Source organism: Hyaena hyaena, unplaced genomic scaffold (genome assembly GCF_003009895.1).
Source record: "Hyaena hyaena isolate Hyena2069 unplaced genomic scaffold, ASM300989v1 scaffold_348, whole genome shotgun sequence".
Taxonomy (NCBI): domain Eukaryota; kingdom Metazoa; phylum Chordata; class Mammalia; order Carnivora; family Hyaenidae; genus Hyaena; species Hyaena hyaena.
Window position 1 is genome coordinate 1345690 of NW_024080981.1, and position 22069 is coordinate 1367758.

General features: G+C 50.9%; 1 protein-coding gene across 1 annotated transcript in view; it reads right to left on the bottom strand.

Annotated features, from left to right (window-relative positions):
• Window positions 1–3566: 3566 nt before the first annotated feature.
• MAMLD1 (mastermind like domain containing 1) overlaps window positions 3567–22069 on the bottom strand; it is a 124347-nt gene continuing 105844 nt past the window's right edge. Inside the window, exons 4-6 of the mRNA XM_039249893.1 lie at window positions 12673–12916; window positions 6245–6329; window positions 3567–4979 (exon numbers count right to left, since the gene is read on the bottom strand). Of these exons, the coding sequence (XP_039105824.1) occupies window positions 6289–6329; window positions 12673–12916 (285 nt within the window). The 3' untranslated portion in view covers window positions 3567–4979; window positions 6245–6288. The remainder of the gene's footprint in view (window positions 4980–6244; window positions 6330–12672; window positions 12917–22069) is intronic.

Below are 22069 nucleotides of genomic sequence, written 5' to 3' on the forward strand. Positions count from 1 at the left end.
TGGGGATTGAAACTTAGGGCTTGGCCCAGATGCACCACACTCTTCTTGACTGGGCTGTCAAGATGCTAAGATGCTGGGATGCTGGGACGCAGGCTCAGAAGCCTATTTGTCTGCCCAGGAGAAGGGAGGCAGAGGGGGAAGGAGCAGCATCTCCTTAATAGAGGGGCAGGTCAGAACACACCTCAGAGCAGGACAGGGCCAGCCTGTAGGCCAGAGGGGATGAGGAATACAGGGGACTGTGGCTCCCAGGAGCCAAGGGGCAGTGTTTTTCTGGAAGGAAGGAGACTGTAGTGCTGCTGAAGGCGCAAATGCACAGAGGACTGAAAAGCTTGCATTGGAATTAAGGCCAGGAAGAAGGCATACGCTGAGTGGTGTACTTGGGGGAAAGAGTGGGGACTAGAGCTAGGTGGCTCTGGGTTGAAGCGTGAGTGGCACTGTGGCAGGGAGCTAGAGTGGCAGCTGGGTGGACTGTGATATTTAGGGTCTTTTGAACATGGGTAGGTTGGAAGTCTGGGGGAAAAATCCAGCAGAGGAGAGGCTGAATGCACTGAAGAGAGGAGAGCTAAGCGCTGGTGGGAGCTGGCATCTCCAAGGAGAGGCCTGGGACAGGCATGCTGGGAGAATGGGGAGGGGCCCGAGATCGGAAGGAAAGTGCTGTTGGGGGCAGGGAGACCATGCTGGGGTCAGGTGGCAGGAATCACTCAGGGAACTGTCACTACTGTTGCCCACGCTGGCTCAGCCTTGAGGTCATGTCTGGCTAGAGTGGGAAGGGAGCCCTCTAAGACTGGAAATGGAACCAACCCAGTGGGCCAAGCTCAGCTTTTGTTTGGGGGCTTGGAGGGCCAGCAGAGTGAGGACAGCTGTGGCCCCCAGAAGCTCTGGGAGGCTGAGGAGGCCTGACTGGGAGGGCTGGACTGGGGGATCTATGGGGATTCAGCTCCCCAACTGGCTGACTGTGAGCAGCACTCACTGGGCAGGTGGGTCGAACACAGAATCAGGAAGGGCACCTGATCCAACTCCCGATGCTCCTGGGCCCACAGGAGAGCTGGGCCCGACTGCCCTGGTGTGGGCCTGACGTGAAGCTGGGGGCTGGCTGCCTGGAGCCTCATCCTGGGGCATTTGGGGTAACACATGGAGCCCCAGTGAGGACAGTTCCTGGGGATGTACTGCCTGCGAGGGGCAGAGGGAGCAGCGACAAAGAGTGTGACAGGGAGTGTCAGGACAGCTCCATTACCCAGACCTACAAGGAAAGCTGAGCAAGAAGCAGGAGGGGCCTCTGTGAGCCAGTGGACCAAGAGCAGGGCTTTTGCTTAATTTAGCTGTTTCCAGCACCCGTCTGACCGGCAGGCTGGGGAGCTCAGCTTCCACCCCCGCCGGTCTTCACTCTCAGTCACAGCCATCAAGAAGGGTGGGTGGGGGCGTCCTCCTGGAGTACTTCAGGCTCTATTGGACAGGACAAGCCTGCCTCAGTGTTATAGCCTTCCTCAGCCCCCGGAGTGTGCCGTGGTGCTGGAACATTCTGTGCCTCCAGGATGAGGATATAAGGTCTCCCAGCCAGCTAGGAAGGTAGATGTGGTGTATTCAGTTTCTACTGCAAAGGATCACAACCCGTGCTTCAGCTCTGCTCTTAGAGCGCACGTCAGGGGCGTCTCAGCGAGCCTCCTTGCTGCCTTTGCGGGGGCGTGGTTTCCTGTGCGCCCCCTGCCACCTCCTGGGATAGGCACTGGTCCCAGCCATCCTAGTAAGGTCCTCTTCTGAATCAGGCACGACCGACTGTAAGCCAAATTCCTATTAAGCTCTGTGGAAGCCACTTTTTTGCTGTGAGGGGATGGCCCGGGCGTGGAGTGACAGGAGTCCCTGTTGCTTCTGTGCAGTTTTAAATCGGAAACAACCAGCAGCCAAGCCGCGTGCCACAAATGCCGGCGGGGAGGGAGAGAAGGGGACCGGAGGGGGGCGGGCTGGGGCAGCAGGTGCAGACCGCAAGGGCCGCGCCGGGACTCCAGGGGGCGGAGCTCCGGAAGGGGTGGAGCTCGACGGGGGTGGGACCGCGGGGCAAACTGCGGCGGTAACTTCCCTTCCACTGCGGTCCCTGCTGCGAAGCCTAGCTCTGCGCCTGGTCGCCCCCGCCCCCGGACGCGCTGAGCTGCTACCGCTCCACACTCAGGGGAAACCTTTAGCCTTTAGCCTAGGCTTTGGGGGAGGTGGTGGAGGAGAGGCGGGAAGTCCCTCCTTCTCCGGGTTGTCTTTGTGAAGTGACGGGACTTCTCTCCCGTGCAGAAGACTGCCTCAGCGACCGCCCCCCCCCGCCGGCCCCCCCCCCCGCCTCGCCGCCCTACATGGGTGTCCCTTAAATGGGAAGAATACAGATCTTTAACTGGGTCTGTTACCCTCTCAGGAGTGAGATTGGTGGTGCAGAGTGCCTACACTGGCGATGCGAGTCTCCCCCTGCTCCCTGACCCCAGTGCACTTGGTTGAGTGGCCTTGGTTTCCCTCTCTGTAAAATGAAGGGCTGGAGGAGAAAAATGACGTGCTTCCGTGCTGTGATGCAGATTGATGGCAGAGCATGCTGCACAAACTTCTTACCCGTCGCCCCTCCGGGCAGGGTCTGCGCGGTCCACAACGCACGAGTGGCCTCTGGAAGAACCAGAGACCCCAGCAGGCTTTGTAACTACTCAATGCTCCCTTGAAAAATGAAAACATAGAGGCACTTTTCTCCTGGCTGTTTATTACAGAACAAAGAAAAAAACGCACTGGCTTAAAACAGACGCCAGATTTCAAATGTAAAGGCGAAATAGAGGAGGTGGCAATTAAAATGTGATTACACAGAGTCTGGACACTGAGAAAAAGTTTACAGGACAGGTGTGGATTTTCCATAACACACACTTAAATATACATGACAATAATCGCAGATAAAAACCATCAAAGACAAACCCCAAATCAACTATTAATGTTTACAGACTCCCCACCCCCACCCCCCACCACAGACCTTACGTGAAAACAAATACTGAAGGGCTTTAAACCAGGTTCATCTCACCTCCACCCTGCAAGGTGCCACTGGAGAAGTGTGAACCTGGAGGTTTCTCTGTCTGAATGATAAAGGGAGGACACTCTAGACCCTCAAGGTGGACAGCGCGGCCAGTGTTCACATCACAGGTTCTCTTTTCACCCCTCCCAAATCTGCAGAACTCTTAGCCTCCTGGCAAATTCCTCTGCGGGGCACTTGTAAAGCTTCTGCTGTAATATGCGCATCAGGAAAGAGCCAGCGGAGACCCGACAGGTTTGCGAAAGAGTTTAAGAATCACACAAGACAATAGAATTTTTAGTGAAAATGGCAATAAATGGCCAAGGGGTTTCTACTTGGCATTTGTCAGTTTGTACAATGCCTCTTGGTCACATCCACACCTATCATTACATCAAAACCATAAGCGACAACCACCTGGCTTCTAAGGTAGCGCTGGGACTTAACAACCAGCTTAACAAGGTAGAGGCTGGGGCGAAGAACACAGCCTGCATATTTGCAACAATGTATAATAAACACAAACAATGCATAATAAACACAACTCTACTGAAACAAAAGCCGTCACTTTATTTACAAAGTCACAAAATGAAGTATAAATACTTCTGTCATTAACGTTTAGGAAAACCATTTACAAAATTTTCAAATATGTACAGGTAGCTTGAAAAATCACCAGCTTTCCATTTTGTCACAGGTAGAGAGAGGGATGAGCACAGGCTGATGCCACTCAAATCGTGATGAGGAAACAACTGTGTGGCTGTGGGGCCGGTTGCAAATTTGCTATGGATCCACGCCACTGTCCTTGATATGGATCCACGCCACTGCCTGAAGTGGTGTCAGCATGGGCTTTCTGTGGGCACTTAAAGCCCCCCAGCGCTCTGGGCGGCAGCATCGTGGGCAGCGGCGTGCTCTTCCAAAATGTCATCAATGAGCCTCAGGTCGCATACCCAGCCTTCCACTGGGCTTGCACTGGGGCCTTTCAACAGAGCTTCAATGAAATCCGCCTCACTGCCGTCAGGGGGTGACATCAGACCATTTAGTGAGGGCGAGGGCTGGGGCTGGGGCAGAAAGTCATAGGGTGCCAGCTCAGGGGGGGTGCCCATTCTGGTGAACGGACCTGGGGACTGGCTGGCAGCAACGGCAGAGGCGGTGGCAGCGGCAGCGGCCGCGGCCACATAGCTTGGTGGCTCGATGCCCTGTATGGGACTCATGGGACCAAAGCTGGCCATTCCCTGCTGGAGGGACTTGGCGGCATTGAGTGTGGGCACGGGACTCCGCACCGGGCTCTGCCTGAGGCTCTGGTTGCCCAGCAGGCTGAAGCTAGGGTCAACCAGAGCCGCACTCACCTTATGGCCAGGCCTGCCTCCTGGGGCCACCTGATTTGGGGGCGCAAGTGCCTGATGCAGTGGAAATGTCAGGGCTACTGTGGGGACTCTTGCGGGCGCCTTGGCGAAGATGGAGTTGCTATCAAAATGCTGGATGCTATTATCTACACGGCTCAGGGATGGTTCCCTCGAGACCACTGCGGTCACAGCTGCCGCCGCCGCCCATGCAGCATTGTTGAACACTGCGGGCATTCTTGGCACACAGGGCTGTCGGAGCTGGTGGGGACTTAGGGGCTGGCTGCCCAGGGGCCTGGGACAGAACCCAGGCAGGGGCACTCCTGAGGGGAGGGTCTTGGGAATCTGCAGACGACGACAGACAGAGCCGAGGCTGCTAATGGGGTTCTGGCCCGAGCGCGAGGGTATGGGAAACGGGGGACTGGAGTTGAAAATTCCTTGCTGCTTGCCCAGAGTCTGTGAGATCACGCCCAGGCCCTCATGGCTCTGGTGCCTGGCAGATGGGATCATTCCTGGACTCAGAGTGTTCTGAAGGAGCCCAGCTCTGGGTGGCATCATAGGCTGGCTGGATGGGGGGCTTGCCTCGGTCTGGCTACACTTGGAGGTGACTTGTTCTTGGACGGCTACAGGAAGGGAGAAGTGGAGGTCAGTTCCACAGTCACCTTCAGCTTGGGCTGCAGCTGCTGGCGGGGAGCTACTGGCCCAGCACTGATCTCTTGCTCTCTGCCCTGGGCTCCTCAACTCTTCTCAACTCCCCGTCTTCCTCCACCCTCAGCCTGCCCTGCAGTTCTTCTGGGGAGACTCCCCGGGCCTGTGCCCCCAGCCCTCTTCACGGACACACCAAGAGAAGATCCCATTGGGCTGAAAACGTCAGCTTATTGGTCTGTCTTTTCAGGTAGATTGTAAGCCCCGCGACGCCAGGATCTCGGTCTGTTTTTATACTCAGCACTCTGTATGCACGCCTGGCACTGCACACGCTTTGACAGTTGTCCACCCCTTGCTACTGGCCTTCCTGGAACTTCTCTGTCATGTCACTGCAGCTGAAGTATCCCTGGCAGGCCCCTCCAGCTTGGGCAGGGGGGACATTCAGCGCTGGTGTCAGGCCCAAAGGAAGAGGGGTTTTTGCAGAGAATGGAGGTGGTGCTGGGCTGAAACCAAGATTCTGACTACCTGTTAGGGGGCGAACGGCCTTCCCCCAGCACCAGGTGAGAACATTCTTGGCCCAGCCCCATGTCACTCCACTGACTGCTAAGAACTGCTTCACACACATCTCCCCAGCTAGTGTGGAAGTTCCGCAAAGTGGGGACCATGCCTGGCTTTTTTGTTAACTGCTGTATGTGCGGCCAGTAAATGTTGAGGACATTCGCAGCTGCCGTGGTAGGGTAGGGACCCCTGCTGTCTGTGGAGGCCCTGGGAACCCCTGCCAGAGAGCCTTTGAGGAAGAGAGTCTTCAACCCCTGTCCCACTGGCCACACCTGAGGGATGGCTCAGGAATGATTAGAATGGAAGGTCACTCCAGCGGTGGCTGGGGTGGTGGCGGGGGGGGGGGGGAACAGGATAAGAATCCTGGGAATGTGCCTTCCTCCTTTTGAGTATAAGTGCTTTAAGGGGCCTGACTCAGTTTAATTAATACCTTAGAATAAGCAGTGGTTTTAGAGTCGTTAAAACCTGGCTTTCAGTTGGGATCCTACTGAAGCTTTCAATGTGGGATCCACGCTGGGCGCTATTTAAACTGAGTTGCAGACTTCTCCTCTCTCCCTCAGTGCTTTCAGAAACACTGACAGTAACAGCTTACTCCGGAGTGAATTGGGGAATTGTTGCCCCGACCCTCCCCCCCCCCTCCACCCCCTGGCCTGCCTCTTTGGGAACAATGACCTTAACTGCTTACCTTGAAATTGACTCATCTGTTGGGCAATATATGCACTCCGCTGTTCAGGGGTCATTGCCATAAGACCTGATCTCTGCTTCTCTTGCTAAACAGAAGATGAAAAAGATGTGTTAGATAGTGGCTACCAAGAAATTTGGCCTTGGGATTGCTGCATGGGGGCCCGGGACTTGGCTTTGGTGTAGCAGAAAGCATGAGTGAACACATCAACACACACTTGCATGCATGCCCCACCCTCCCGAGCAAACTTCCACAGGTATAAACAAAAGTAGGATTCTGCACCTGGGTTAAAAAATCAACTGTGACAGCATAGGATGGGGGTGGGAGAGACAGAGCTTAACAGCAACAGCACACAGAGAGAAGATTCAGGCATTTTGGATGACCTTCTGCTCAGGATGGGCCAGCAGTGAGATGTGGTCACCAAAAGAGCAAATGTAACATTAGGCTGCATTAATAGAAGCAGAGTATGTAGAAGGAGGGAGGTGACAGTCCTACACTCCTCTGCCTTGGCCAGACCATGTCTACAGTGCTGACAAGAGTCTGGGCATGCCAGCCTCAAGGAGATCTAGATGAACTGGCTGCATTCTGAGGACACTAAGCGATAGGGGTAGGGTTCAGTCCCGGAATCACGCAGACAAGGAATGGCTAAGTGAGCCAGGGATGCCGTGGCTGGGGCAGAGCAGACTCTGGGCTATGTGGTGGTGGGTACCCCGTTTCTTCAGGACTGTCACGGATAAAGGGCTCAGGCTCCTTCTGGGTGGTTCTGGCACGAACGGCAGGATGATCACACGGTCAGATAAATGCACTGTCTGCCACCCAGAGTAGCCACTCACTGCCAACTTCCCTTCATTCTCCTGCCTGGCTGTAGCGTGGGCAGTTGGGACAAGCTTCCTGTCGCTCTCTCAGGGGGTGGCTGGTGGCCCGGGGGAAGAGACCCTCAGCCATTTGGTGCCAGGTGGCACCCAGGTCTCGCCCACTGCCCTTTCTCTCCCCTTCTCAGGAAGCCTGCTCCACAGTGTGCTGACACCCAAGGCAGCTCCCACCCCTTAGTCCACATTTTAGCGATACCCCCCGGCTCCAGATGCCAGAGGACTTGGCCTATAACATGGGCTGCCCGGCATGGCCTGCTTTTCTGCACCCAGTGGGGCTGGCGCTCGGGAGAGTGCTGGGCTCCCAGGCCCGGCAGCAGTCCCCGGCTTTGGTTCCTGCCTAAGGCAGAGGACAGACACAAGGCACCGGGCAGACTACACCAGAGGCGATTTCACCATCCCGCAGTTAGCCTACTTCCTGTCTGGGCTCTTGTTCTCCTCCACTGGGGCAGCTGGATGTGGGCATTGGGGGGCCGCTCCTGGGGCAGCCCAGGGAGCTGCCCTCTTCCTGCTAGAGCATGAGGTGCCTGGGGCCAGCCCACATGTGTTCAGTGTACTGAGCTGCCCACACCCATTCTTTCACGTCATCTTTGAGGTCGGCATCGCTACGTCATTCCAGTTAGGGATCTGGCCACAGAGCAGCTCGGGGGTCACGTGGCTGCCCGAGGCAGGAAGTGGGGCATTGAAGCTAGGCTCTGCCCGCCACACTGGGGGCAGGCAGGCTTTCTGAAGGCAGCCCTTTCACCCTGGGCCAGCACTTTCACTTCTGCTCTTCCCTTCCATCCTTATACCAGCTGGCCAAGATCTGGGCAGAAGATCTACAGCCCCTCACTTACTAATGTGACATACGAGGCCCAGAGAGGTTAAATGCTATGCCCAACATGATATGGCTAGGAAGTGCCGTGTCTCTCAATGCCAGACCCGATGTTCTGGCCTCTCCAGCCTCTCCAGCCCACTGCTTCTGGGGACCAGCTGCTTCTGGGGTCTGGTTCCTGTGGCTGGCTGGGTCAACACCCACCCTAAATCCATCTCCACCGTCTGACCCATTAGTTTCCTCAAAGAATGCAGTTGTACAAGGGGTGGGGGTTGGGGCTGGGGGCAGGGGGCAGGTGGAGGCTACAGAACACAACCAAAGAAAAAGCCAGGGAAGGGCAGATGAGTCCAAAGGGAAGGAGGTAGAGAGGAAAGACACCCATGGGAAATAAAAGAGAAGGCTGGGGCTGGGGCAAGGGTCAATGGATGGAGGAACTGGGTGGTGTTGGCCAGATGAAAGAGAGCGCTTCTTGAATAGTCCAGCATTATAGGGACCACGGGATGCTGCCCAGTGTTCATCCAAGGAAGCACAAAATCCGGACCTTCCCGAGTTTAAGGGAAAATCTGGTCAGCGACATGGCTACGGAAAGTCCCAAGTTCACATAGCATGGCGACACCAGGCCTGTGGGGCTGGGCCTCTGGCATCCTGCGACACCACCATCAAGCAGGAGTCTCTTCGGTGGGCTGGGGCCTCCAGAGGCAAGGCAGCCCTCTGCTCCGGGCCTGGTCCTCTTGGCCCTGGCAGAGGAGGCCTCCCCGGGAGGCTGCTTCCTTTGTTTTGCAGACGGAGGCCCCCATCCTTTGTTCTGAATCAATGTGCTCCAAAGATAAGCCCCAAGAAAACAGTTGTTGCCTTTTGACACTGACAATTGGAATCGTTGGAAAATGGAGAAAACAGGAAATGACAAATGTTTTCAGTGACCAGGAGGAAGTGATGGCTGAAAGTTGCTGCTTAGTGACAGACACTTGTGAATGATGGCCCAGGCAACCTGTGGCTTTTCATAAGCATGGTTATGGAGGAGGTCATCAAATGACTCATTTTTCTAGTGCTGCAGTTGTCATGGCGCTCCGTCCTATTGTGCCAGGTGACACTGACAGAACAGTGTCAGGTGAGTGCTGTGCGAGCCTAGCTGTGCTTCCCCCACAGTGGTCATGCTGGCTGGGCCCAGCAGGAAGTCTCCAAGAGAACTTGGGCCTCAGGTCTTCCCTGCCATCCCTCCCCCCAGGCCCCCTTGGCCAAAGTACCACATTCAAAGACAAGTCTCAGGCAGGATGGCAACCGTGGAATTACTGGGGCTGCCTTTCTAGAAGCTTCATGCTGATACCCAGGAAGTTATAAGGTCCTCACCCATCTCTGGGGGCTAGTGGAATGGCTAGTGCTGCATCTGTGTGTGCTAGGCAGGAGAGAGAGAGGCAAAGGGCTGCCCGGCGTCCCACCACTGTCCCCACCAGCAGGCCAGGCCAGACACTGTGTCAGCTTCACCCTTCAGCCACCGCATGTGAATGTGTCCTATAAGGCCCAGTGCAATCACCTGGATGCTTCCTCACCACTGCAGGGAGAGTGGTTGACAGATTCAACCCCTCAATCAGACAGAGGGACTCTAAACTGGATGGGGGATGGGGGAGAGGAAGAAGGGCAAATGGCCAGCAGGACTCAAGCACAGAAGCCTACAAAGGGTATCTGGGTTTTAGCCAGATTCAGACTGAAGTTACTCCCCACCAGGAACCCACAGGAGGAAAGCATTCTGACTCAGAAGGGGATTCCAAAGGAATAGCTCCTGCGGGATGGCAGGGAATGGCCCAAAGCCTTGTTTTGTAGAGCACATTGAGGGTGAGAAGGAGTGGGGGAGAGGGAGAAGGAGAGCAGGAAGGGAGGGGAGGAGAGGGAGAGGGGAAGATCTTTTTCCACGTTTAGGTAATTAGGCCTAGTTTCCAAGCAGACCGCCCCCTGAGTGTCTCCACAGGGAGCCAGCCTGGCAGGCAGCAGAAGGCACTCAACTACCTTAAAGGTTCAAAGGTTAATGAATTCTACTGTGTAGGTTTGTTTGTTTATTACTCCACTAGGAAAAGCACCTTCTTTTGTAGTTTCTGGAAGCCAGATTTGGAAACAACTCACCCACCTTTCTGACTTTTCCTTTGAAATGACAGGAAGACAGCATTCTGCCTGGAGACTATAAAGTCAAGATTGGAATTCTTGGGACCCTTGCACCCATGGGGGTGAGGTCCCCTGACACCCATGGGCTCTGGCTCCCCATGGTCTATGGATGAAGGCAGTCAGATACTTCTATCAGGAGCCCTGTTTGAGAGGGTGTTGATTCTTTTCAGCTGCAATCCTCCACAGTGTCCTTTGGAAACCATAGGGGCTTCCCACAGTGAATGACAAATGAGGTTCATAGTTTCCTGGTCCCTCCTAACTCTCAGAACTTGTGGCTCAGTTTCTCCAGAAGGCCTCCAGAATGATGGGAATGATGACTGTGCCATCAGGTCACTTCTCCTCTCTGTGGACTGCTGAGGCCAAGTTCTGGGGAACGGGAGTTGCCGAACACCCATTCTTTTCAGTTGCCTTTGGTCGATGCCCTTCCTGGCCCAGAGTGCACCCAGCGAAATGTGGGCCTCAGTGGCTCTGGAGCTCCCAGAGTTCACGTGCTCAAGGGCCAGATGGGAAGACAAGGTTTACTTAGCAGCTCGGTCAGTCCCTCTGTCAATCAGTGGACAAACATTTCTTGTGGGATAGCGCTGGGCTTCTCATTCTTCCGGAACTTATAATGGAGGGGGAAACTGACTAGATACAAGTAAATCAATAAAAGAAGATCACTTCAGATGGTGACACATCTTCTAAAGAAGATCATGACAGAATGAAGGGATCGAGAATGGGCGGGCATGGCAGAAGCCTTGGGTCAGGGCATGGGACCTTGAGGGTAAGTCAGAACCTGCCACACCATTCTCTAAGATAGGTTAAGCCTGGGGCAGCAGTGGTCTGCTAGGATCTTTCTGTGCCCCTCCAGGGCCTTGGTGCGGAAGCAAGAGACCTCCACCAGTGGAGACACTGTTGCTCTTGGGTCTGAATCCATCTGAGGCTGTCACTGGGGGCTTCACAAAATCAGTGTGGTCAAAAGCCAACAGCAGAGAGCTGTAGTGCAGTTTTTTTCACTTTCTGGCTTTCTGTCTTTGCACTTGATCTCCAACTGCATGAACTCTATTCTGACTCCTCCTCTGTCTTGGTGGTTTCAGGGCTGCCTCGTCCCGGAAGGGCTTGGCCTCAATTCTGGGAACGTTCCTGGGGCAGAGGAAACAAATGTCTTTGCAGCTTGCCTTTCTTCTTCCCCTGTGGTGCCTGCATCCTCCGTCTCACACTGAGTCTGGCCTTCCTGAGTCATGGGCTGAGCTGGCAAGGCACTGTCCCTCAAAGCCCCCCCAGGAGGGTCCAACTTCCAGAGCTTCTTAGGAAAGATTTGGGGGCCAAGCATCTGCCAGGTCCTCCCCTGCTGGGTGGAAGGTGTTGCCTTGGGAAGAGACAAGACAATGTAGGGGATAGGAATTTGAGGCAAGCTAGCTGGGAGCCCTCTCAGTGTTTGACTTCTGAGGAAAGAGAAAGGCAGGGAAGACTAGGGTGGAACAGTAACATCCTGAGTGGACCGTATCCCCATCCATTTTTGCCAATTCTGTCTTTCTGGCAGCTTCATGCTGGACATGAATTCTCAGGTTTCAGCAGAAGACCAAAGAGCTGAAGAGCATGGAGATTCTGAGAGCACACACAGAAAAGGGGAAAAGATACAGGAATCAATAGACCTTGAGCAAAAGGCACCGCTTGTTCTTCCCGGCTGGGGTTGGCGGGATAAGGACAACAAGGCCGTACTTTCCAAGGCAGAATTTCCATTAAAGGACAGAATCACAGAGCCCTTTCAGCTTGAGGACCATCTTCTGATCACTATCACTTAGCAGATGCTTATTTTGCCATTTTTTTCCTGCAGATAGGGCAGACGTCCCGTGCACACTGATATTTCATGAGCTGGAACAACATTTCCATGACCCAAATGATATTCTCTACAAAGGCCCGCTCTGGCTGGTGTCCACCATCTTGCTCCTACCACTGCTAATGTGACTCTTCAGGGCAAGTCAAGCCGTTCCTTCTAGACTCCAGGGGATGATCCAAACTCACAGCCATTGTGGACAGGCTTGGCTTAGCTTCCTTCTGTCTGCTCTTCTCCTGGCAGTGGGGTGACCTAACTTCCCACTTCTAGGGCGCATGAGTCTTGAGTGGGGTCAGAGAACATAGTGGGGTGCAGAGTCCACATCGGATTGCTGGCAAAAGAGGCAGTTCCTGAGCACCCGCTAGGTACAGAGCAGGCAGGTAAGAGGGAGTATCCAGAGGTGCAGAAGCAGAGCCCCTGTCCCCCTTGGGCTCACAGTCTGGCCACAGGGACAGACAGGCAAGGAAGGACCCAGGGTGCTGGAAGGCGTACCACAGGGAGGGATTGCAACTGCAACCGGGGCAGCCCCCACTCATTGCCCTGGAGGTGAGGCTCACGCGCCTGGAGCACTCTGCTTGCTTGGGTGGTCTCTTTGCCAAAGATGGGCTGGGACACAGTAGAGAAAGCACTAGAAATCCCTCATAGGTGTACAAGAGCTTTATGGGCTGTCACCTCCTGTGTTCCTCCCAACAACCCTGTGAGGCAGGCGGGCAGGCTGAGCAGGGGACTGCGCCCCAGTTGACAGATGAGAAAGCGAGGCTCAGGGGAAGTGACTTACCTACAGCGTCGCAGCTAGGCAGTAGTGGAGCAGGCACCTGCCTCCAGGCCTTCGGATCCCAGCCGCCCCAGGGCGCTGCCTCTGAGGTGCTGTACGAGGAGGTGACTCGGGCCAGCTCATGAGCAAAGGAGCTGCCGGGCAGGAAGGACTCACTCCCCAGGGCCTGGCAGGATGGGGGCTGTCGCCCGAGGCTGACCTGGGGGGGCCTGGCTTCCCCAAGCTTGCAGGCTTTGTCTACATGAGTCTACAACAACCGATTGAACAATCCATCAGCTGTTTGGCTACAAAATGGTCCTGACTGATCTTGTCACTGCCATGACCGCCTGCCTAGCTGGGTCCTATGAGTGTGGTGCTTATACACACCAACTGGTCTGGGGCAACAAAATGAAACAGCTTTGCGCTCTTGATTGTCATGGGTCACAAACTCCTTTGAGAATCCATTAAAAGCTATGGTCTTTCTCCACAGAAAAAGCACTCCTAGTGGTGTTTCCCCTTTCCCAGCCCACCAACATTTTACATATAATTTCAGGGGTTTTCTGGACACTTAATACCCATCCATGGATCTCAGTTAAGGATCCTCTGCCTTGGTCAGTCATTGTCTTGTTGGAAATGGGAGGAAAGCTAGGTCACATAGCTGGTTCATCGGCAATGACCTTGACCAATCCCAATCCCTCCCATCTCCTTACCGCCCCCCACCCACCTAACAGAGCACACAGTTCTAAACTGGTTTGTAGGTTTGTGTGTGTAGAAATGCTGAGGAATCTGCAAAACCAAACGGTGAGTGCAAAACCAAACAGTCAAGTGTAAATCCCACAACAGCCAAGTTCTGAACTGCAGTCCTCACTGTACTTCACCTTACCAGGGCCCCAAGGTTTTGGGACTTGTGTGTGTGTGTGTGAGGGGGGAACCTTTCCTTTCTGTCATGTTTTAGATGATAGGGATTTAACCAGAATTGAACATATGACCCAATTCTTTCAGCTAACGGCAATTTAAAAACCTCAAACTTGATAACCATGTCAGAGAACATTTCAAGACTCAAATGAGCTGCTGAAAAAGCCCTGACATCCTGATGAACACACCAAATGCTTGGCAACAGTGTTGTCTGAAAGGACCAGGGGGAAGCCTAACTCCACAAGCACTTCTTTCTACATGACACAGCCTCTTCACTCTCATGCTGTAACACCTGGGCTGCAAAGCACCACCTGTGTCTTCTATCACCCCGGTAGAAAGGGAAATCTTTATCCCCCCCAAACTAAGCTAAACAGTTGGAATCAATTCGATTCATTGCAATAAGCACTTACTAAGCACCTACTGTGCATGGATCTGTGCAATGGACGACAGGCCAGTAGATATTTGGCTGCATCGTTTGACATAACACTAAAAATTGCCACCACTGAATTTATTGAGCATTTGCTATGCACCAGGCACTGACCCAAGTGCTTTCAATATTCAGTCTCACTAGGTCCTTTAAACAGCTGTCTGTGAGGCAGGAACTACTATTGTCCTTATTTTGCAGGTGAAGAGGTTGAGGCCCAGAAAGATTAACTAAGTTGCCCAAAGTCACACAGCTAGTTAGCAGCAGAGCAGGATGCAAACTCAGGTTTGCCTGGTTCTCAAGTCCACACATAGTTTGCTGTGGTGTGTGCGTGTTCAGTCATTAACTTACCAAATGCAAAAATGTGTTTTTGAAATGTACAAACTATTCAAATGCAGCATTTAGAAAAGTTCAGGCAAAGTTTTACAAGGGTGCTCCATAAAAATTCTTAAAGACAAATTATAAAGACTTCAGGATGGGATTGGGAAGACATTCTAACTATCTGGAGAGTTTCAGAGAGTACACCTGTCCCCCAGACAGATACAAACCACTCCCCCTCCCCCGCAAAAAAAAAAAAAAACAAACAACGCAAAATATCCTTAGCAAGTAAAGTCTGTGCACTTGGGAAAGAAAAGCTCTTCATCATTCTGATGGTGTACTAACTGCGCAGGGCCCAGTGCCCCTCCTCTTGGGCCAGTTCACTAGTACAGAGCTCAGCTCCCTGGCCATCTGCAGCTCCAGTTCTTTAAGCTTCAGTTTGTCCTTGAAGCAAGGTCATCCGGGACACGAGCAGACAGGTTGCTTTCTACAACTGACAATTCTTAGTGCATGCACACCTAGCTCTTTGATAATTTTATACACCATTTTATGGCCATACTGGTGTTTTCACAACGCCCAAATGCAAATATCACTAGACTTCTGATTACTTGCCCACTCCATGACGACACAACTGAAAAGCAATGAATAGGGCTTATTTGTAGGGAACTCAAGCATTTTAAGCTTTTGCTTAGGAATCCCTGGTAGCTTCATGTGACTTGTAGGATATTAGTGATGGGTCAAGAAACAGGACCCCCCATCAGCGTTAACATACGCTTGCAGTGCCTCAGTAGTTCATCAGGCAGAAAAAACTGCAGATGGCACATAGAAGTTACCAGCGGCAGAAGATGCCCCAACAGTGTGGACAGTTCTATTTCAGCAGCAATTGGGAGTGGGCCTGGAGCCACTCATTCAAGTGGAGCAGAATGGGAGCAGGCACTTGGCAGACCAATGCAATCCCCAATTGAAAAACAAAATAACCAAAATACATGAGATTCAATCTTGACTCTGACTAACTAGCTTTATAACCAATGCTCATGTGTCTCTTCTATTTTATTTGGTTTAGAAGGAAACCCTGCTTATCACATACCCTGTAAGTGTGAGGCCCAACTTTCAAAGAAATGGTTGTTACGGACATTTCAATTCCTTAAGGTTTTCAAATGTAAGGTAAATCCATCTCTTTCTTTGGAATCACTGAAAATCTGAGAAAAGCTAGTCAATGAACAATCGGTGGGCACGGTCACTAGCTCTTAGACTGGCAGGTTCCACGTAACTCCAGATACCAGAGAATTAGACCATAGGGTGGATAGTGTCTGAGAGCAGTGCCCAATTTCACAGAACTCACATCCATTCAGTTCCCTGGATCTTGAGCTTTCCGTGGTTGTGAGAGAGCCTGCTGGATTGAGGTTGGCCAAAGGTCCCTCCCCCTAAAAAACCCTCCAATGGTTTGCAGCTTCTTAGAGATGCAAGCACACCCTGCTAAAGTCTGCTCTTATGGCTGTCCATAACCTTGGCCTCCTGTCATCTTGGCAGCCAGGTTTCATGTTCCATAGTGTCATGTACTCTACTCTCCAGTCATGGCAAAATCTCCTTTGAGCTCATCAGATCTCTCCAGACAGGCTGCCATGTGTGTCCAGCCCTCTGAGCTTGTGCCCCTTGATTCACCCAGCCTGGAATGCCCTTTCCCCAAGTTTTGACTCTGGGAATCCTGCATGTCCTTCAAGATCCAGCCACTCTACCCTGGGAATTCTGCCTCTCCTTAACCAAGTTCCTGTGACTGAACACCTGGGGCTGACTTAACATCCTTGCTGGGCCAGGTCTTAATTATCTCCAAATCCCTCTGGTGCCCAGGCAGTGCCTGTGCCTTTGCCAAGGGCTTGGTAACTACTCAAAATCCAACTGACCTTACTCTGTTATGCTTAACTGACTGAGCCACCCAGGCACTCTGTCGACCTTACTCTGCTATGAACTTGGCATGATGTCCTGGGCCCTTGGGAGATGGTGATCTGGTGAGAACCGTGCTGGCCTCTTTTTCGGATGAACATTAATGATAAACAGAGCCTTGACCCTCATTGAAGCACGTCTACTCATCCCTTTTCAACACTGTTGTGTTAATAAAACCCACCAATAGAACAGAGAGGAATCATAACCACACCATAAAAATAACATCAGCTAACATATTTACTGGGCACACACTGTGTACTGGGCACTGAACTATGCATACATGCATTTGAGACTGTGGCTAGTTTACAAGACAAGGAAGTAGAGATACGTTTACCCAGGGCACACATTGGCAAGGTATGGTACAGACCCGGATCTGATTTACAGCGTGGCTAAAACCCAAGCAACTCCTGGGTTTGGAAGTACAGAGGCTCCTTCTGCACATGAAGAGGAACAGTAAGGTGTCCTTTCATTTACACTGGAGTAACTCCACCTTGTTGGCTATTCTGTGACACCATTGTAGCTCAAACGGGCTCTGGGGCATGAAGCAAAGGTTATGACTAACCTCCGTAGACATTCAGCTGTTTTGCAAGAAGTGGATGGCTGCTCTAACTATATAAATCATTGGCTAGATTAGATATTGGTCTGGTCTTCTCCACCATGGAGATTCAGAAGGACGTGTATGTGTATTCACAAGGTTATAGCTGTGGCCTATAATTCCACCAACTTCTGGGAGCTTGCAGATTTCTTGACCCCATCATCCAGGAGTTCAGGCAATGAATCTTGAACTCCTTTCTTTCTTTTCTATGTCCTTTACTAACCATGTAACAGAGATGAGCAGAGAAAGCCCAAGAGAAGGACCTGGAGACATGACACAAATGCCAGAGACTCTCAGCCCAGGGTCCTTCAAGAGCTGGGCCGACTTCAGAAGCCAGCTCTAGTTGTTCGAGTCACTGGTGAGATGAATGAGGGTACTAAATGTTATCCAGATAGCCCAAAGAGGTCAAGGTAGAGCTGTGAAAGAAGCTGAATCTTTGGGCATATTGGTGAATGTCCCTATGTGTCAAACAGAAGTGACAGGGGACAATTTTGTAAATTTGAAGTAATGCATTGGGAAAACAGGAAAAATGTAAGTTAGACTTCTTGGCTTTCTGCTTCCCATTTTCCTACTTGGCCAAGTGCAAATGGGAGTTCAATATATCACAACCACGTGTCTGTTAATAATAATACAAGACAGCTATACAACTCAAGTCTGGGATTTTATAAGGAATAAAATGCCAGAAGCTGTATAAGCAGCATTGTCCAAGAGAACTTTATGAGAGGATGTTGAATCATTTTCCCAGAAAGGAAAGAAGGCTCTCTACCTTCGCTGTCCAATATAGTGGCCACTGGCCTCACGTGGCAAGTGAGCACTTGAAATGTGGCTACTGCAAATGGAAAACTGAATTCTTAATTTTATTTACTTTTAATTGATTTAAATTTATTTAAATAGCCACACGGGGCGCCTGGGTGGCTTAGTCGGTTAAGCGTCCGACTTTCGCTTAGGTCATGATCTCGCGGTTCGTGGGTTCGAGCCCCGCGTCGGGCTCTATGCTGACTGCCACCTCAGAGCCTGGAGCCTGTTTCGGTCTGTGACTCCCTCTCTCTCTGACCCTCCCCTGCTCACGCTGTCTCTCTCTCTCTCTCTCCTAGAAATAAATAAAACATTAAAAAAAAAGAATATATTTAAAAAATAAAATAAAATAAAATAAATAGCCACATATGGCTGAAGCCTACAATACTGGAAAGCACAGCTTTTTGGCATAGTGGCTAAGAGTGCATGTAGGCTCTGGAGACAGAGATCTGGGCTGGTGTTATGGACTTGCCACTTCTTAGCTATGTCATTGTGAGGAAGTTGCTAACTCTTCTGTGCCTCAACTTCCTCATCTGAAAAGAAAGGTCATAGTACATCATAGAGTGGTAGGAGTTATGAAGATCCCTTGAATTAACATATGCAGTGCCTGCCTGCTGCATGCACTCTCTGAAGACTCATGAGCAGTAGTCTGCATTAACAATAACACCTCTGCCATATATTGAGCACTGTTATGATGCTCCATGTGGTGTCCTAAGAACTGTACAGGGATTAGCCTGGAATTAGACATGCTACTCTAAGCGTGGCTTGGCCAACACAGTTCAACAGGGCCATCACCTCTCCCATCTCTTGGTAATCCTTTCTGGGGGTCTTTCAATTAATTTTCAGGACAATCCTATGAGGAAGGTACTATGATGAGCCCTATAAATATGGAGGAAACTGAGGTACAAAGAGGGTGAGTAACTTACCCAAGGTCCTTTGTTAGTAAGTGCCAGAGCCTAGACTAGAACCCAGATATTTCTGACTTCAAAGCCCACCCTGAGTTTTGCTTGATCAAATTGCCCAGCTGAAATCTTTGCTATTATAACAAGCAGACCAGCAACAAGAACATTCTGGAAGGCTGTGAGGGTTCCACATCCGTGAAATGGCTGCTGGCCCATGTGTTTTTTTGCAACAACTGTATCCCAAAATTAGGAGAAGTCCAAGTTGGAGCATTCCTGTTATAATACATGTAGTACGGGGGTGGGAGGGAGCTAGGGCTCACTAAAGAGATTCTGCCAAGAACTCTAGGGTAGCACCAATCCCACCCACTGCGTGGAGCTTTCTGATACATTTGCATTTTGTTGGAGTGTCCTTGGAGCAGGGTATTCTGTATGCAAGAGCTGGAATAGTTTGAGCTTTGCTGGATTTTCTTTCCTTTATAAATGTATATATTTAATTTTAATTTTTCAAAGTTTAAATGTCTAGGGCTGACTAAAATTGATGGGATCCAAAATCAAGTTCATTTAGTCAATCAAGTTCTCAGACTTGAAATTTAATCACAGGATTAAGTTCAACTGGTAAATTGCTACTTTGCTGAGAGAAGAAAAAACTCCAAGAACACACAAAAAAGGCAAAATCAATAATGTATACATCAATTAAGAAATGAAGGAATAAGTATCTTTTCTTCAGCATGAATTCCAATGAGTAGGCAGGTGGCCTATAAACTTCCTGGGCTAGAGACTGGCATACTCCTCAGTATCCCCCATAGCAAGAGACTCAGAGCAGGTCTGCAGTAGTCTTCTGATATTTAGGCTAGCTATTTTCTGTGGGGCACTTTTTGTAGTGTGGCCAGTGCTGCACCTCTTGTCAGATAGGAAAACTGGCTGGTCAGGCTAGGTGGGCCACCGAGAATCATCCCAGGAGCAAGATGAGGTATAGAGCCCTGCTGTGGGGGACATCAAGGGCTGGGTAAAAGGGAGGCCATCAACGCTCTCTGGAATCTTTAGCCTCAGCAGCCAGGAGAGGCCTGTGGCACTAGTTGCTCTGACAGCTTCTGGAAGATTCCTACTGTCTCATGACAATGATGGTGATGGTAAACACCTATGATGTACTGAACTTGTACAGCATGTCAGGCACTGAATAAAATGCTGTAGAGCTTTTATCCCATTTAATCCCCATGGCAACCCTGAAAGATGGGTACCGTTACCACCTTCATTTTATAGGGAGGAAAATAAGGTTCAGAGAAACAAAGTAACTTGTTCCAAGTCATACAGTAAGTAAGTGGCAGACCTGGAAGCCCAACCTGGGTCTGATTTACTCCAAACTCCAGGCTCTTAATTACAAATACTGAAAACGCAGTGTCCAAAGCCTAGTCCTTATGCTTATGCGTGCCCACATTCTTTCCCCACCAGTGTCTCCCTGCTGGGTGTAGTGAGCACTGCTAACAGGCCCCAGGGCGCCAAAGGAGCCATCCAACTAACCATCACATTCGGGCAACCGAGGAAGGGAGCGGCAGGATTTCCTTTGGAGACTTCCGGATTTAGACAGCAGATTTAATGCAAGCTTCTAACTTTACTCCCTCCCAAAGCCCCATGAAAAGCGTGGTAAGGGTTTTGTTTTGTTTTCCAAAGGCACAATCTCACTAGGATTAGGAGAACAGGAGAGAAGACAGCAGCCCCATACTTTCCCAAGCCAGTGAATGGCTAGACCAAAGTTAACAGACTACACAGCCCAAGGAAGCTGAATCACAAGATGTCAGAGGGAAAGGTGGAAAAGCAGCTTGGTCTGGATGGCCGAATCTTCATCAGGATTAGGAATAGGAGCCCCATGTTTTCTCTGGAAGGGAGGTGAAGTGGACAGAGGTGGCCAATGTAATGGGGTAGACCTGGATCCCCTCCCTCACTCTGTGTCTGTGGGTTTCTGCCTCTCCTTGACCATGGCAGAGATCTGGCTTGACCTTTTGCTTCTGAATTCCTGCTCTGCCTTCCTGATCCTGCTGCCTGGATCAGCTGAGGACACTGAACTTCAGCCCACAGAGGTGTCCTGTGTTCACCTATGCCTAGATGCTGGAGAAACTGGCAGCAGGCTGTGGTGAGCTCAAAAGGAGAAACAGGGCAGCCCGATCCCTCCTGCCATATTTTCTGTGTGTGTCCAGTACCATGCCCATAACTCTGCCAGGCGTCCTGATGATGGTGGGCTCTATCCATGCCCTGGTCCATCGTGCCTTTGGCCACCAACTTCCTTAAAAGGGGAGCTAGGGGCACACAGTGACCAGGACTACCCAGCTTCTCTTCTTTCGGAGGTCTTCAGCTAATAGCAGCACTATGGTTCTTTGCTGCTTACATACCTACCTTGTCCTCAACACTCAGTTCTCCAAAATGAAGTGACTGCTTGCTTAAGAGTTCATTAATAAGCAAGGAACTCTATAGAAAAGCAAGAGAATGATTACATCAGAATCAAGGGAGTGGTTGCCTCTGTGGGGAGGAGAGGCTGGGATCACAAGAGGCACATGGGGGTCTACTCGGGGGATGGCAACATTCTATTTCTCAACCTAACCAGTGGCAACACAGGTTTTCACTTTGTACTTCTTTAAATTGTATATGTGGGCCTTGCACACTTTTCTGCACCTATGTTATATTTCACAATAAAAGTAAAAGCTATACACAAAGCTTGGTGCCAGTAATGTGACATATAAATTTCTGCATAGAAAAAAATGAAATGTTGTATTCCAACATGTTAACAGTGGCTATTCCTGGCTTATTATACATTATATATTTGTATATTTTATTATCGCATGGATTTTGTGTTTTCTCTATACTTCCCTGCACTTTAGAAGTTTACTACAAAGAACACATATTACTCTTGTACTCAAGAGATCATAGGGGCGCCTGGGTGGCTCAGTCAGTTAAGCGTCCGACTTTGGCTCAGGTCATGATCTCACGGTTCGTGGGTTCGAGCCCCGCGTCGGGCTCTGTGCTGACAGCTCAGAGCCTGGAGCCTGCTTCAGATTCTGTGTCTCCCTGTCTCTGACCCTCCCCTGCTCTCTCTCTCTCTCTCTCTCTCTCTCTCAGAAATAAATAAAACATTAAAAAAATAAAAAAAGAGATCATAAAATATATTGGAAAATGGCAAGGTCCCCATCTAAAATTGAAACAAATGAGGATCAACACAAAATAGATGGGAGGAGCCATCATTGGAAATCTATGCAGACAATAACTACCTAAAGAGACTGGTGATGTGAGAGAGAGAGATTGAGAGAGAGAGGTTGGTGACTGCCTGATCTACCTAGGAAGACCTCAAACCTCATCGAGGGGTTTCAGGTGCATTCCTAGAATTGGCTCTTGGAAGTCAAGAAAGTCATTATCTCTGGGAAGTGGGAGGGGTATATAAAAGGTTTGAAGATATTAAATTTTTTAAATGTTTATTCATTTTTGAGAGAGAGAGAGAGAGAGAGGCAGAGAATGAGTGGGGGAGGGGCAGCGAGAGAGGGAGAC